Here is a 14,124-nt window from a genome sequence, read left to right on the forward strand (position 1 = left end):
GAAAAATTATACTGTACAGTATAACTGAAGAACTTAAATACATGTTCAAATGCTTGTACCAAAATAAGATAACAGTGGTAGAAAGCAATGAAAATCACAACCCTATTTTCTACTGTTTTTTAAAAATCACAAACACACATATTATAATAATGATTACTGACCAAAATAAAACAAACACCTTGCTATAAGCACATGGGAAAACACAAACAAAAACAAAAACCTATGGTTTCTTTCCCTTCCCTATGGAAGGCCACAAACTCATCTGTCATCTTCACAAGGGCTGGAGATTCAGATGGCATGTTAACAGTGTGCTTGCTGGGGACAGACAGTTGAGTTAATGAAGTGTTGCCCAGACATACAGACTTGACCAACAAAAAGCAGTCAAGGATATTGAGGTGGAGACTAAGAAGACAGTTATAAGACTAGAAGACTGATTACAAACAGGGGATTGAGCAAATAAGTAAATACACCAAAGTTAATAGAAATCCAGATTTCTCACCATTAGAAAAGGGAATTACAAATATGAAAAGACAAAGACTAGAAAATATACAGTGGGAATGGATCCATGTTAGAGGTATTGATGAGAACTCATGGTCTTTAATAGATAGATAAATAAATATATCTCTGTGTATGTTTATTTTCCCAAACATATGGAGGTAAACAAATATATACTGTCTAGCTCTGTTTCACAAAAGGGCCTGGAAGCAACTGCACCCCTGCATTCTCCAAAGAGCGCTTACTTACTTTATACCCAGGGGCAATGAGCATATCCAGGGCCTAGATCTTACATAGGCCAGGTATGGTGGCTCAGGCCTGTAATCCCAGCACTTTGTGAGGCTAAGGCAGGAAGACTGCTTGAGCCCAGGAGTTCAAGAACAGCCTGGGAAACGAAGTGAGACCCCTATCTCTACTAAAAAAAATAGAAATTAAAAAAATTTTTTTAAATAGCCAGGTATAGTGGCGTGTGCTTGCAGTTCTAGCTACTCAGGAGGCTGAGGTGGGAGGATCACTTGAGCTCAGGAGGTTGAGGCTGCAGTGAGCCATGATCGTGTCACTGCACTCCAGTCTGGGCAACAAAGCGAGACCCTGTCAATCCATTCCATCCATCTGTTTGTTTGTCCGTCCGTCCGTCCGTCCGTCCATCCATCCATCCATCCATCCATCCATCCATCCATCCATCCATCCATCCATCCATCCATCCCTACATACTTTTCACAAATAAAAGGAATAAACTGAATATAAAAAATGAAACTCTCCGGAGAAATGCCTGATTCCAAGGCAGGGGTAGGGAAAGTACTAGATGAGTGTGGAGTACGCTGTTGTATCGGAAAGAAGGAAATGCTCAAAGAATGATAGGGACAAAGCAAAAAGAGACAAGAGACAGCTTAAATGGGCTCCCATGAGCCAGATCTGGGATAAATTAAACATTAAGATAAATGACAGTAATTAATTACAAATCATTGAATAAACGGAAATCACAAATCCATCTCCTGTAAGTTAAAAAAAAGAAGAAGAAAGAAAAAAGAGATGAATGGGGGAGAAGAGGAGTTCAAGGCTGCAGTGAGCTATGACTGTACCGTTGCACTCCAGCCCGGGCAACAGAGCAAGACCCTGACTCTAAAAAGATAGACAGACAGACAGACAGACAGAGAGAGAGAGAGAGAGAGATAGATAGATAGAGATAGAGTAGAAGAAAAGCCTGTATCCTATGTTATAAGCCAACTAATAAATCCAAAAGGAAAAGCAAGATTTAAAATTGGCAACCCACTGCAGTAACACTGATTCAAGCAAGATGTACTAGTGAATGCAAAAAGAAGTGGGTGACAGCTTGATCTGAAATAGAATGTTTACTTAGTGTCAAAATACGCCCCCACAAAACCTTTATTTATTAACTTTATACTAGAAAAACCTAGCAGACACCGTACTAACCAAGGTATAACAGTTAACTTCCAGAGTAGTGGTAAAAATCGATATTGCCTCCTGATAAAATGCAGTAAGAAAACTACACCTTTACTTCTTTGATATTCACACTAAAAATGCATAACTGGGATCCTAAACATGACAAAACATCAGGCAAATCCAAACTGAGGGATATTCTATAAAATAATTGGCCTATAGTCTTCAGAAATGTCAGTCATTAAAGATTTAAAAAAAAGAACAAAAAAACACTGAAGAACCGTTTCAGACGGAAGGAAACTAAATATACCTGATAATGAAATGCAACAAGTAACCAGAGATTGGATCCAAGACTTATAAAGCACATGACGGAGAAAACTGGCTAAATTTGAATAAAATCTGTAGATCAGATAGAAATGAATCAGTATTATTTTCCTGACTTTCATGAATGTACTCAGGTTATGTATAAAAATGCCATTTTTTAAAGGAAATACTGAAGAATTAAGGGGTAAAAGGACATGATGTGGCCGGGCGCGGTGGCTCACACCTGTAATCCCAGCACTTTGGGAGGCCGAGACGGGCAGATCATGAGGTCAAGAGATCGAGACCATCCTGGCCAACATGGTGAAACCCCATCTCTACTAAAATACAAAAAATTAGCTGGGCGTGGTGGCGCACGCCTGTAGTCCCAGCTACTTGTGAGGCTGAGGCAGGGGAATCGCTTGAACCCGGGAGGCAGAGACTGCAGTGAGCTGAGATCATGCCACTGCACTCCATCCTGACAACAGAGTGAGACTCTGTCTCAAAAAAAAAAAAAAAAAAGAAAAATCTAATAGATACTAGTAATTAATGCTATGGAATGTTAGAAAGGTATTTTTTAAAAAGTAGACCTATTCATACTCACATGACAATATCCACAAAGTATATCAAATGAAAAAAGTAGAAACTATATATATATAGAGAGAGAGAGAGAGTTTTATATATGTATATATAGATCTCACTTTTAAAGGGGGAGATACATATAAAGTTAGGATTGATAGCTACAAATTAAACTGTTTACAGTTAGCTCTGGAGAGGAAGGTAGGTGGGAGTCACAGAGAGAAACTTTCATTTTTGGTTTACAATTTTTTTTTTTTTTATAAGATACGGCGTCTTACTCTGTCATAACAGCCTCAACTTCCCAGGCTCAAGCTATCCTCCCACCTCAGCCTCCCAAGTAGCTGGGACTACAGGTCCATGCCACCCCGCCCAGTTAATACTTTTTTTTTTTTTTTAATAGAGATGGGGTCTCACTGTATGGCCCAGGCTGCTCTCAAATTCCTGGGTTCAAGCAATCCTCCTACCTTGGCCTCTCAAAGTGCTGGGATTATAGGGGTGAGCCATCACACCCATCCTTACCATTTATTAATTGTACTTTGTGCCTAATAAAAAACAAACAAACTGTAAAAGTATATCAGACCTGGGCAAGATTACTGCATGCTCAGTGTGTAGCAAACTCTCTGATTTAGGTCAGGTACAAGTTTATGGTGGAAATAGTAAAAACTAATTCATTTATCTGAGGTTCAACGAGCAATATTGTCTTATAAAGGGTAATGAGACAGGCACTTGAACCAAGACCTGCCTGTGTAACTATATCTCCTAAGCTTAAACTGTAATTATCTGTTTCAGTAATTGCCTAATAAGCTGATAAATTAACACCTGTAAGAAATTTATTTTGTATCATTACAAAAAGGTAACTGCTCTTGCAGTTTTGTATCATTACAAAAAGGTAACTGCTCTTGCAGTTGTCTCTTTTTAAAGTTTTTCTCTTATTTTTTAAATTTATATACAAACACATTTTTTTAAACTAGTCTCTGAGATTGCTTCCGCTTTTATTTTACTGTTTTACTTTTTTAATAAACTCTTACTTCTTAGAGATTCCAGGCCATTCTCAAGTCTACATGCTCAGCAAGAGAAAGCAGTCAAACACAATGATCCTATCACACCAGCCTCATCAATTGATCATGCAAATTTTTATCAGGCCATATATATAATTTAAGCTATTAAAATTTGCACAATGTTTACAAATTAAATTATTATCTGAAACTGTCTCCAGAAACCTGAATAACACAAAACTTTGGGAAAAAAGACAGAGAGAGGAAGAATTTGGCTACTATGGTCCCAAACTGGCCCAGAGCCTTTCGTAAACTGTAAAGACTAGGAGCCTGGCACTACTGCTCTCTTTCCTAAGGTCAAGCATTCAAATTCAAAAGACAAAATTTAAGCCAAAAACACTAATAAGAAAGCAGTAGCAGATGACTCACACTGAGAAACTAGGGAAAGATTCTGAGAGCTCTAATGGCAAACGAGAAGACAGCCTAGGCCAGACATTTCACCAACTGGCCAAAATTAAATAGTGCTTTGATTCTGTGAGAATGGGAAAAACATACACATTGTCTCCAGTTTGCCTCCTAGTCTCTATGACACTGCCATGCTACAGGTAGAATGGCTTTGCTAAATAGACTTAAAAGTTGTAAACTGATGACGAGAATATTGGATTACAGCTCAACAAAGTCAAACTAGAAAGAGCCAAAAAATTAAATAAAAAAGCACAGATGGTATACATATTTATATATATGTAGATATAGATATATATATGCAGATATAGATATAGATATATAGATGTAGATATAGATATAAATATAGCAACCCAAGTCAACAAAGTAACCTATTTGTAGTATCTGCATAGAAACAAATGGGAATGGTATATGTAGCAGAGACTACTATTTGACCCTCAATATCCATTCTCCACTTCTTCCTTTAGTACTAGAATCTCTTACTCTTAGCCAAGCGCATGACTGATGGTGTGGCTAAAGACTGCACCTCTCAGATGCGTGTGTACTTAGGCATGGACAGTAAGATCTGGCCAATGACATGTAAGCAGAAATGATACATACTAATGATATCCTGAATAAGAATGGGGTGTGACCACTACTATTGTCTTTCCTGTTCCTGCTGGCTGGAATATAGTAAAGTAGGAAGCTGAAGCAGTAATATTAAACCATGAAATAGAAAATACATGTTAAATATGGCAGAGCACTAAGATGGAAGAAATTTGGGTCACTTGCATGATGATGTGTGTGCCTATTACTAAATCTGCTTTGTTACCTGAGAGAAATACAGCCTCCTCATTAAACTAAATAATATTCACTATGACAGCATTGTTAATCTATGAGGTGCCACAGAATCCCTTATAGACTACCTGCTAAACCTGTACTTGTATCAGAAAAGGGCTTGCCCACTGAACCCAGATCACCCACAAATTGGGCTGCAATTTAACAAAACACTGTTATGTGCATACTTACCCACACTCACAGACTGTTCTTGCATATGAGTTATGGTCTTTTGTGAGTTCATTACTATGAGGCAAAGGTATCTAATAATGTGCACAACTCCATAAGAAAGGGCCATTTAAAACTCTTGATACTTACTGACACATTAGCACTATCACTGCTTGCAATCTCAGCTGCCTTTTCAATAATCTGTTTAAAAAAATTAAAGAAAGTGAATTTTGGCTCTCATATTTGTAGAATTTTAAGTGTAAATGACTACATTTGTACTTAGACTACATAAGATCTGGCACTGCTATGCTTTGTAACAGAAACATGAATTTTAAAAGCAAAATCATGCTTCTCAAGTGCTTTAAACTCTTGACAACAGGGAAATGATGGTATTGCTATAAGGGATTATGACTCCTAGGAAGCACTAAAATTGTCTGGAGATAAAATAAGTACCAGCTAGCATATATATGTCAAAAATTTTCTTTTAAATATAAGTAAATGTATTCTAGTTAAGAAGACACAAAAACATGTAAGAGTTACTAAATTGTAGAATAAGCTTTTGTCATTATGTTTTTTCTTCAATTAACAGACACCAAAAGTAGAAATAATGACAATATCTAACTTGTACAATTGAAGGAGATCAATAAGCATATACTTATTTACACATTTTTTGTTTGTTTTTGAGATGGGGTCTATGTTGCCCAAGCTCGCCTTGAACTCCTGGGCTCAGGCAATTATCCCACCTTAGCATCAAGCAGATGGGACTAAAGGCTGCTGTCCCTGGCTTATATATGTTTAAAGACTAAAATCTCTATCCCAAACTGATCTTCTTCAAGAAAGACTCTCCAAAGGATTAGAAAGGCAAAAAAAAAAAAAAAAAAAAAAAAAAAATTTTAATGACCATTTGCAGATGACTGGAGCAATGGTGAAATAAAACTTCTCTTGAAATAGTCTTTAAAAATACTTATATTTGCAAATATAAGAGGCTATATTTATAAAAGTACTTCAAAAAGCATTTCATTTGAGCCAAAAGAGCCTATAACTGTTGAACACACATCATAACCGAACATGATAATAGTCACAGCTAAGACTATTAAATGTATCACGAGTAGCTACGGCTTATGGATAAATTTCTATCAAAGGAATAACTAAAGACACTACATAAATGTATTGGATGAGTCAAAATGTAGCTTTTTCTACTCAGTGTATATTAACGTATATGATTCTTGCCATATCTGAAATTTCTATTATAAGCACAAAATTTAATTTGGTTGTAAATTATTGTTCAGAAAAACATGTTTAAAAAACTTGAAATAAAAAATTACTCCTTAGATGGATAAAATCCAATTATAATGAAAATGAAGAGAGTGAATTACATAAATTTAATTTGCTAATACTTTAAATGTACAGGTAGATTAATTTAAGTATTTATAAAGTATAATATCAATCTTCAAAGGTAGTTTGTACTCAAGCGGATTGAGGAAATTAAATAAACTTCCAGCTTATTTTCTGAACATTTATTTTTCTCCAGAGACAGGGTCTCTCTCTGCTGCCCAGGTTGGAGCACAGTGGCATGACCATAGGTCACTGCAGTCTCAAATTCCTGGGCTAAAGTAGTCCTCCTACCTCAGTCTCCAGAGTAGCTAGGACTATAGGCACATGCCACCACACCCAGCTAACTTTTAAATTTTTGTACAGCCAAGGGTCTCTCTAAGTTGTCCAGGCTATCTTGAACTCCTAGCCTCAAGTTATCCTCCTGGTTCAGACTCCCAAGTTTGATGGGATCACAGGCTTGAGCCATGGTGCCTGGCTCCTAAATTTTGAGAATTTGTTCAAAGATTTCCTTATAAAAATCAACACTACCAGGTGCAGTGGCTCTCACTTGTAATCCCAGTACCCGGGATGCTGAGGCAGGACAGTTGCTTGAGGCAAGGAATTTGAGGCTCAATAATTGTGCCACTGCACTCCAGCCTGGATGACAGAGAGACATTCCATTTTTTTTTGAAAAAAAACACCATGCCAAACCTAAAGATAAAATATACAACAGCTCAGCTCTCTTAGCATGTAAATTACCATAGCCCTATATTTAGTCCCCATTAGATAATCTCCTTATCCCCAAGACATGCAGTATGTATATTAAAGAAATATATTTAGAAATGAAGTCCTTACTATAGATTATATAATATAACTACATTAGGAAGCGCCACTAACAGACATATTCAAAAAAAATCAATTGTTCTTTGAGTATCAATTCTAATACAGCAGTGACTATACCTTTAATATTTGAAACATTTTATATATTCAGAGTTACATATGAATATATTTATAGCCCTTTAAGGGTCTGAGATATTAAAAAATAGAACAATTATGATTTCTTCATTTTATAAATAAGAAAAGTGAACTCCAGAAATGCCTTTTCTCTCTCTCTCTCTTTTTTTTTTTTTGAGACGGAGTTTCGCTTTTGTTGCCCAGGCTGGAGTGCAATGGCACGATCTTGGCTCACCGCAACCTCCGCCTCCCGGGTTCAAGCGATTCTCCTGCTCAGCCTCCCGAGTAGCTGGGATTACAGGCATGTGCCACCATGCCCAGCTAATTTTGTATTTTTAGTAGAGACAGGGCTTCTCCATGTTTGTCAGGCTGGTCTCGAACTCCCGACCTCAGGTGATCCGCCCGCCTCGGCCTCCCAAAGTGATGGGATTACAGGCGTGAGCCACTGCGCCCGGCCTGGAGGTACCTTTTCTTACTTAGTCAGTGATAAAACCAAAACTAACAGAGTTAAGAAGGCTCCCTGATCCATGGTCTTCCCACTCAACAAAGCTGTCACTGTATGGAAAGTTTTGAAAGAGACAGATAGAGCTTAAACTATACATAGAGGAACTAATAATCATTCAATTATTTCATGCATAGTGGTCCTTTAAATAATTAGCTTACCTTATCGAAGGGAGGGTAATAATAAGGTTGTTTTTTATTCTCTGGAAATTTAACATGCAAAGCTGTTGCATTTTCAGTATATGGATTTGTTTGAACAGTTCCCATTGGATTCAACATTTCTTCGAGTTCATCTAAAACATGCAAATAATTTTGGTTCTTAAAAAATGTCTTTAAAACTAAGCTTTAAAAAAGCTGTAATGGATCTCCTCCTACGAAAATCACCTTAGAAGTATGTCAACTACAGAAGTGTGACAGACAATTCTATCAGTAATCCTCTAATTTTCTGTTAATGCTTGGAACAAAATTTCAGTGTGAGTTTGCATACATCTTTTAAAAATGAGAAAGTTAACAAAACTGAATGGCTACTTTACCTCTTAATTCAAATTTAGTTCTCAATCTTGAAACGACTTTAATTGGAACTGCTCTCCCTCCATCAAAATTAGGTGGCCCATAGAAACTATAATCTCATCACTATATATGGACTTCTTAATCACATGTGATCTGGTTTTCATGGTTGTCACAATAACCAAATTGGTATTTTAAGTCATCAATGACATTCTTCTTATCAAATCTAATGATAATGCTCTTTATTATCCTGTAACTGCTGACAGAAAATACCTTCTCTGGTAGCCTCTGGAATACTCCATTAAGTGGCACTCCTTTTACCTCACCAACTGCTTCTTTCTTCAAGGTACTCCTTCCTTTTCCTTTTCCACCACCCTAAATATGGTCAATTCACAGAACTGTGTGTGTGATTTTAGAATTTCAGTGTAGTTAGAAAACTCTGGAGTTCGCATTATATAATTTTTTTATTTCACAGATAAGAAACTCATGATGAGAAAATAGAGTTAGGTGTACAATCTAAGATCCCCCCCTCCAAAGTAATTTTTCTTTTCTTATACTGACTGTAGTACAGTTGTTCTCTCTGTATCTCCTAAAGAAAAAAAATATCAGCTCTACTCTACTTAGGTCTAATGTCCATAAAGTATGCACACTCAGAATTATCTCCTAAAGCTGGAAAATCTTTACAAGTTTTTGTTCCTTAATTCTTCGTTCACCTTTTTAAATATTTTCTCACCTCACGGACTCAATTTTCTTTTTCTTTTTTTTTTTTTTTTTTTGAGACAGGGTTCTGTCACCCAGGTTGGGGTGCAGTGGCATGATCTTGGCTCACTGCAACTTCCACCTCCCAGGCTCAAGTGATCCTCCCACCTTAGCCTCCTGAGTAGCTGGGACCACAGGCGCATGCCACCATGCCCGGCTAAGTTTTTAATTTTTGGTAGAGACAGGGTTTCACCATGTTGCCCAGGCTGGTCTTGAACTCCTGAGCTCAAGAGATCCACCTAACTCAGCCTCCAAAAGTGCTGGAATTACAGGTGTGAGCAATCACACCCAGCCCAAACTCAATTTTCACCTGGATGGAGGCAACTCTTTTTTTTTTTATCTTACTGTATTTTAGAGACAGGGTCTTGCCACATTGCCCAGGCTGGATACAAACTCCTAGCCCCAAACAATCCTCCTGCCTCAAGCACCTGAGTAACTGGGACTACAAGCACATACACCACTGCATCTGGCTCAATTCTAATAATTTATACAACTCTAGAGCTGATTTCTCAGCAATTTACAGTTTCATACTTCTGCTCTCTAGTACTATTATACTTTTGTCCTATCAAATGTAACCTAACTGAAATCAAATTTAGTATTTTAGTACTTATTAGCCCCATATATAGAGGTAATCCTTTAGCCTTGCTCAAAAGTGGTCAGAAAAAAAGGCACTCTTTTTCTGTGTGTATAGGGAGACAGAGTCTCACTATGTTGTCCAGGCTGGTCTCAATCTCCTGGACTCAAGTGATCCCCTGCCTCAGTCTCCCAAAGCATTGGGATTATACATGTGAGCCACTATATCTGGCAAAAAAAAAGGCATTCATATATACTACACATGGAGAGTAAAAATTGATACATGCTATTGAGGAACAATTTGTAATTATAAGAATTTATAAATTTATCTATTCTTTGAATCAATAAACCCACCTCTAAGGAATTTATCTCAGATATACACTGTACATAAGCAAGGTTATTCATTATAGCAGCACTGTTTGAACTATAAGAACACAATTCTGCTTAAAAAAAAAAATCTAACAGTCCAGGCATGGGGGGAAAAACAGTTCTCTACATAGATACGTAGAGAAGATATGGTGATATGTAGATATGTAGATATGGTGACTAAAGCAAGGAGCAGAACATTACACAGAATGTGTCATTTTGTGTAAGTATAGGGAGAAAAACAGGAATCGACATTTGTATTTCCTAGTCCACATAAAAAAATTATGGAAAGTTAGGAAAAAAAAATAATAAATGTGATTATATACCTTGTAATGATGACCTAGGGACTCTGGATGGTAGATTATTTGTAGTTTCTTTGCTTCTTGTTTGCCCCTACTGGGTTAAATGTAACAATTCTAGAGCTGACACATGCAGAACTAATTGTGTTCATTTATTATTTTTTATCATACATTTTCTCAGAGAGGAAGTCAGGCTCATAGTATTATGCCAAGTTAACACCACCAAAAATTGTAATTTTTACTAAAAATACTAGTCAAGTTGGTTGGTGATTCTGGAGAACATGTGTGAGTCTAAATTAAGATTCTCAAGAAAGTACAGTATTTTGCTGCTATATTTTATTGTATTGTGAAAGTTTAGTTCCTCCTAAGAAATATGTCAAATAGGCTGGGAGCAGTGGCTCATGCCTATAATCCTAGCACTTTGGGGGGCTGAGGAGGTGAAAATCACTTGAGCTCAGGAGTTCGAGACCAGCCTGGGCAACATGGCGAAACCTTGTCTCTACAAAAAATAGAAAAAAAAAAAAAAAAAAAATGCTGGGTGTGGTGGCGTTTGCCTGTAGTACCAGCTACTTGGGGGGCTGAGGCGGGAGGCTAAGCCCGGGAGAGCAAGGCTACAGTGAGCTGTGTTCAAGTCACTACACTCCAGCCTGGGTGACCGGGTGAGGCCCTGAGTCAAACAAACAAACAAAAAGAAATACGTCAAATATACACAGCTCTCTTACATTTGGGGAATAACATAATTAGTGAAAATTGTTAGAGGTACATACTGGAGAGGACAGGAATAGAAGGACACACACACACACTATTAGATTGCAAAGAGTTTATAGATATGTCAGTAAATGATTATCCAAAAGTAATTTTCCAGGTGACAACTGCTAGTACATGAACATTTTGAAATGTCACTTACAAAGCCATGAATTAAAAAATTCAAATTCAAATTAGTTTACAACTTCACTAGATATATCAACAAATTATACAGACAAGAAAAAAGAAAAAGAAAACCACTATTATAATGCAAGATTTACACTAAAAATTCCAACACTTGGGAAAGCAGTATAGACCAATGGCAAGATTTGAATAGTCTTTCATTCAAATCCTAGGTTTGAAACAGCTATGTAAGACTAACTTATTTTCTCTGAGCTTCACTTATCTGCAAAAATGGAAATAAAACCATCTACCTCATTTGATGAGGGTATTTTGAGTAGTATTTGAGAAATAAAAGCGTGTGGAAGGTGCTCCATTTACCTCAAATTTCAGGCTAAAGCCAACTAAAGAAAAAGTGTTTTAGGCCGGGCACGGTGGCTCACGCCTGTAATCCCAGCACTTTGGGAGGCTGAGGCGGGTGGATCACGAGGTCAGGAGATCGAGACCATCCTGGCCAACACAGTGAAACTCCGTCTCTACTAAAAATACAAAAAATTAGCCAGGTGTGGTGGCGGGCGCCTGTAGTCCCAGCTACTGGGGAGGCTGAGGCAGGAGAATGGCATGAACCCAGGAGGTGGAGCTTGCAGTGAGCGGATATCGCACCACTGCACTCCAGCCAAGGTGACAGAGCGAGACTCCATCTCAAAAAAAAAAAAAAAAGTGTTTTTACTATTTCTCCCTAATTAGACATGTTCCTTCTATTCATGACGAAAGCACAATTAGGAGCAACAAAGGTTATTATAAAGAAGACACTGTTCCTTAGGAGAATTTCTAAAAAAAAAAAAGAAAAAAAAACCTACAAAAAATGCTGAAAGCAACACACATTCATTAAAATAAGAAATATATTCAGAAATATGGCCAGGCGTGGTGGCTCACGCCTGTAATCCCAGCACTTTGAGACGGCCGAGGTGGGCGGATCACCTGAGGTCGGGAGTTCCAGACCAGCCTGACCAACGTGGAGAAACCCCGTCTCTACTAAAAATACAAAATTAGTTGGACGTGGTGGCGCATGCCTGTAATCCCAGCTACTAGGGAGGTTGAGGCAGGAGAATCGCTTGAACCCGGGAGGCGGAGGTTGTGGTGAGCCGAGATCACACCATGGCACTCCAGCCTGGGCAATAAGAGCAAAACTCCGTCGCAAAAAAAAAAAAAAAGAAGTTTAGTCTATTTCATTCCTAAATATGGAGATGCATAAGATTTAAAGACAAAGCTACCCATCACAAAACTTAAAAGTTATGTCCCATGGCGAGACTAGACAATCTGTAATGAGCTAAATGAATAATTTGTTAATACTAGAGTTAACTTGTTACTAGCAAAATAATGGTACATTATTTGTTGGAAGTATGTTTAAAATACTAACTTGTTAAAATAACCGTTTAAAATACAGGCCAGTAGCAGTGGCTCATGCCTGTAATCCTAGCACTTTGGGAGGATCACTTGAGGCCAGGAGTTTTGAGACCAGCCTTGGCAGTATAGCGAGACCTTGTCTCTACAAAATAAAAAAAATAATAAATAATAAAATAAAATATAGGCCAATTTTAAACCAAAACAAAATTTGTAAAGAAATCTACTCAGAAACAAGTAATTTTATGATAATGTTAAAATAATTTGTGTAAATCTGTTTTAGAATAAATAATACAAAATGATAATTTTATTTATTAAATTGAAAGAATGGTGATTCATAAATATTAACTAGTCCACATGCCAAAAGTTAGTTATGGTTTAACACTAAGGATAAGAATGTAAATCTTACCAGGAAATGAAGACCAGCTGTGTAATATTATGTCTCCAGTTCTCAATTGTCCTTTAAAGTCAAAAACCATCGTATTTACCCACGCTACAGGATAATGCTGTTGAAAAAGATATCATTGCATAAATATGCTAAGAATAACTTTAAGGTGTAAACATGCACATGTCCTTTGTTTCAATAATGTTAGTTCTAGAAAGTTCTGGATGATTTCCAAAATAATCTTCTAAAATGAGAACAAGATATACATAGAAAAATGTTCACTATCTTTATTACGTTTAAGAAGAACCTTAAAACCCAATTAACATTTCATAATAAATAGTATATGAATAAAACAGAATATGGACTAAAAAGCCTTGTGAAAATGATTTTTTTTTTTTTTTTTTTTTTTGAGATGGAGTCCCACTCTGTCACCCAGGCCGGAGTGGTGGTGTGATCTTGGCTCACTGCAACCTCCGCCTCCCAGGTTCAAGAGATTCTCCTGCCTCAGCCTCCTGAGTAGCTGGAATTACAGGCACCCGCCACCACACCCAGCTAATTTTTGTCCTTTTAGTGGAGACAGGGTTTTGCCATGTAGGACAGGCTGGTCTCAAACTCTTGACCTCAGGTGATCCACCTACCTAAGCCTCTTCTTAAAGTGTTGGAATTACAGGTGTGAGCCATCACGCCCAGCCAAAATGAGAAATCTTTAATAATCCAAGAAAATATGTATAATATCAGAATACGTGTTTTAAGAGCTTTCAATCTACATAAATCTCAATGTGGAAGGAGATAATGTCTCTAGGCATATAAATATATCTCTAAAAAGGAGGCATTGAGCTGATAGGACTTTTATACAAACATTTAAATAGATTAATTTTGCCATAGTGTATCAAAAATCTTATAATCAAACACTTTGAGGATAATTCTATATCAGGGAAGAAAAAAATACTAAGGAACTAATGCTTTTGTGACTTTTTAGTCA

General features: G+C 37.1%; 1 protein-coding gene across 7 annotated transcripts in view; it reads right to left on the bottom strand.

The window, feature by feature from the left end:
* Nucleotides 1-14,124, bottom strand: part of PIK3CB (phosphatidylinositol-4,5-bisphosphate 3-kinase catalytic subunit beta) — a 184,283-nt gene that overhangs the window by 49,068 nt on the left and 121,091 nt on the right. For all 7 annotated transcript variants that reach the window (XR_002914434.2, XM_024245077.3, XM_002814095.5 and 4 more), the window contains 3 exons: nucleotides 13,167-13,263; nucleotides 8,148-8,278; nucleotides 5,367-5,417 (listed from right to left, as the gene is read on the bottom strand). Coding sequence is in view for 6 of the 7 variants with exons in the window: in XM_024245077.3 (XP_024100845.1) it covers nucleotides 5,367-5,417; nucleotides 8,148-8,278; nucleotides 13,167-13,263 (279 nt within the window). In the remaining variant the exon portion in view is untranslated. The remainder of the gene's footprint in view (nucleotides 1-5,366; nucleotides 5,418-8,147; nucleotides 8,279-13,166; nucleotides 13,264-14,124) is intronic.

The sequence above is a fragment of the Pongo abelii genome, chromosome 2 (genome assembly GCF_028885655.2).
Source record: "Pongo abelii isolate AG06213 chromosome 2, NHGRI_mPonAbe1-v2.0_pri, whole genome shotgun sequence".
Taxonomy (NCBI): domain Eukaryota; kingdom Metazoa; phylum Chordata; class Mammalia; order Primates; family Hominidae; genus Pongo; species Pongo abelii.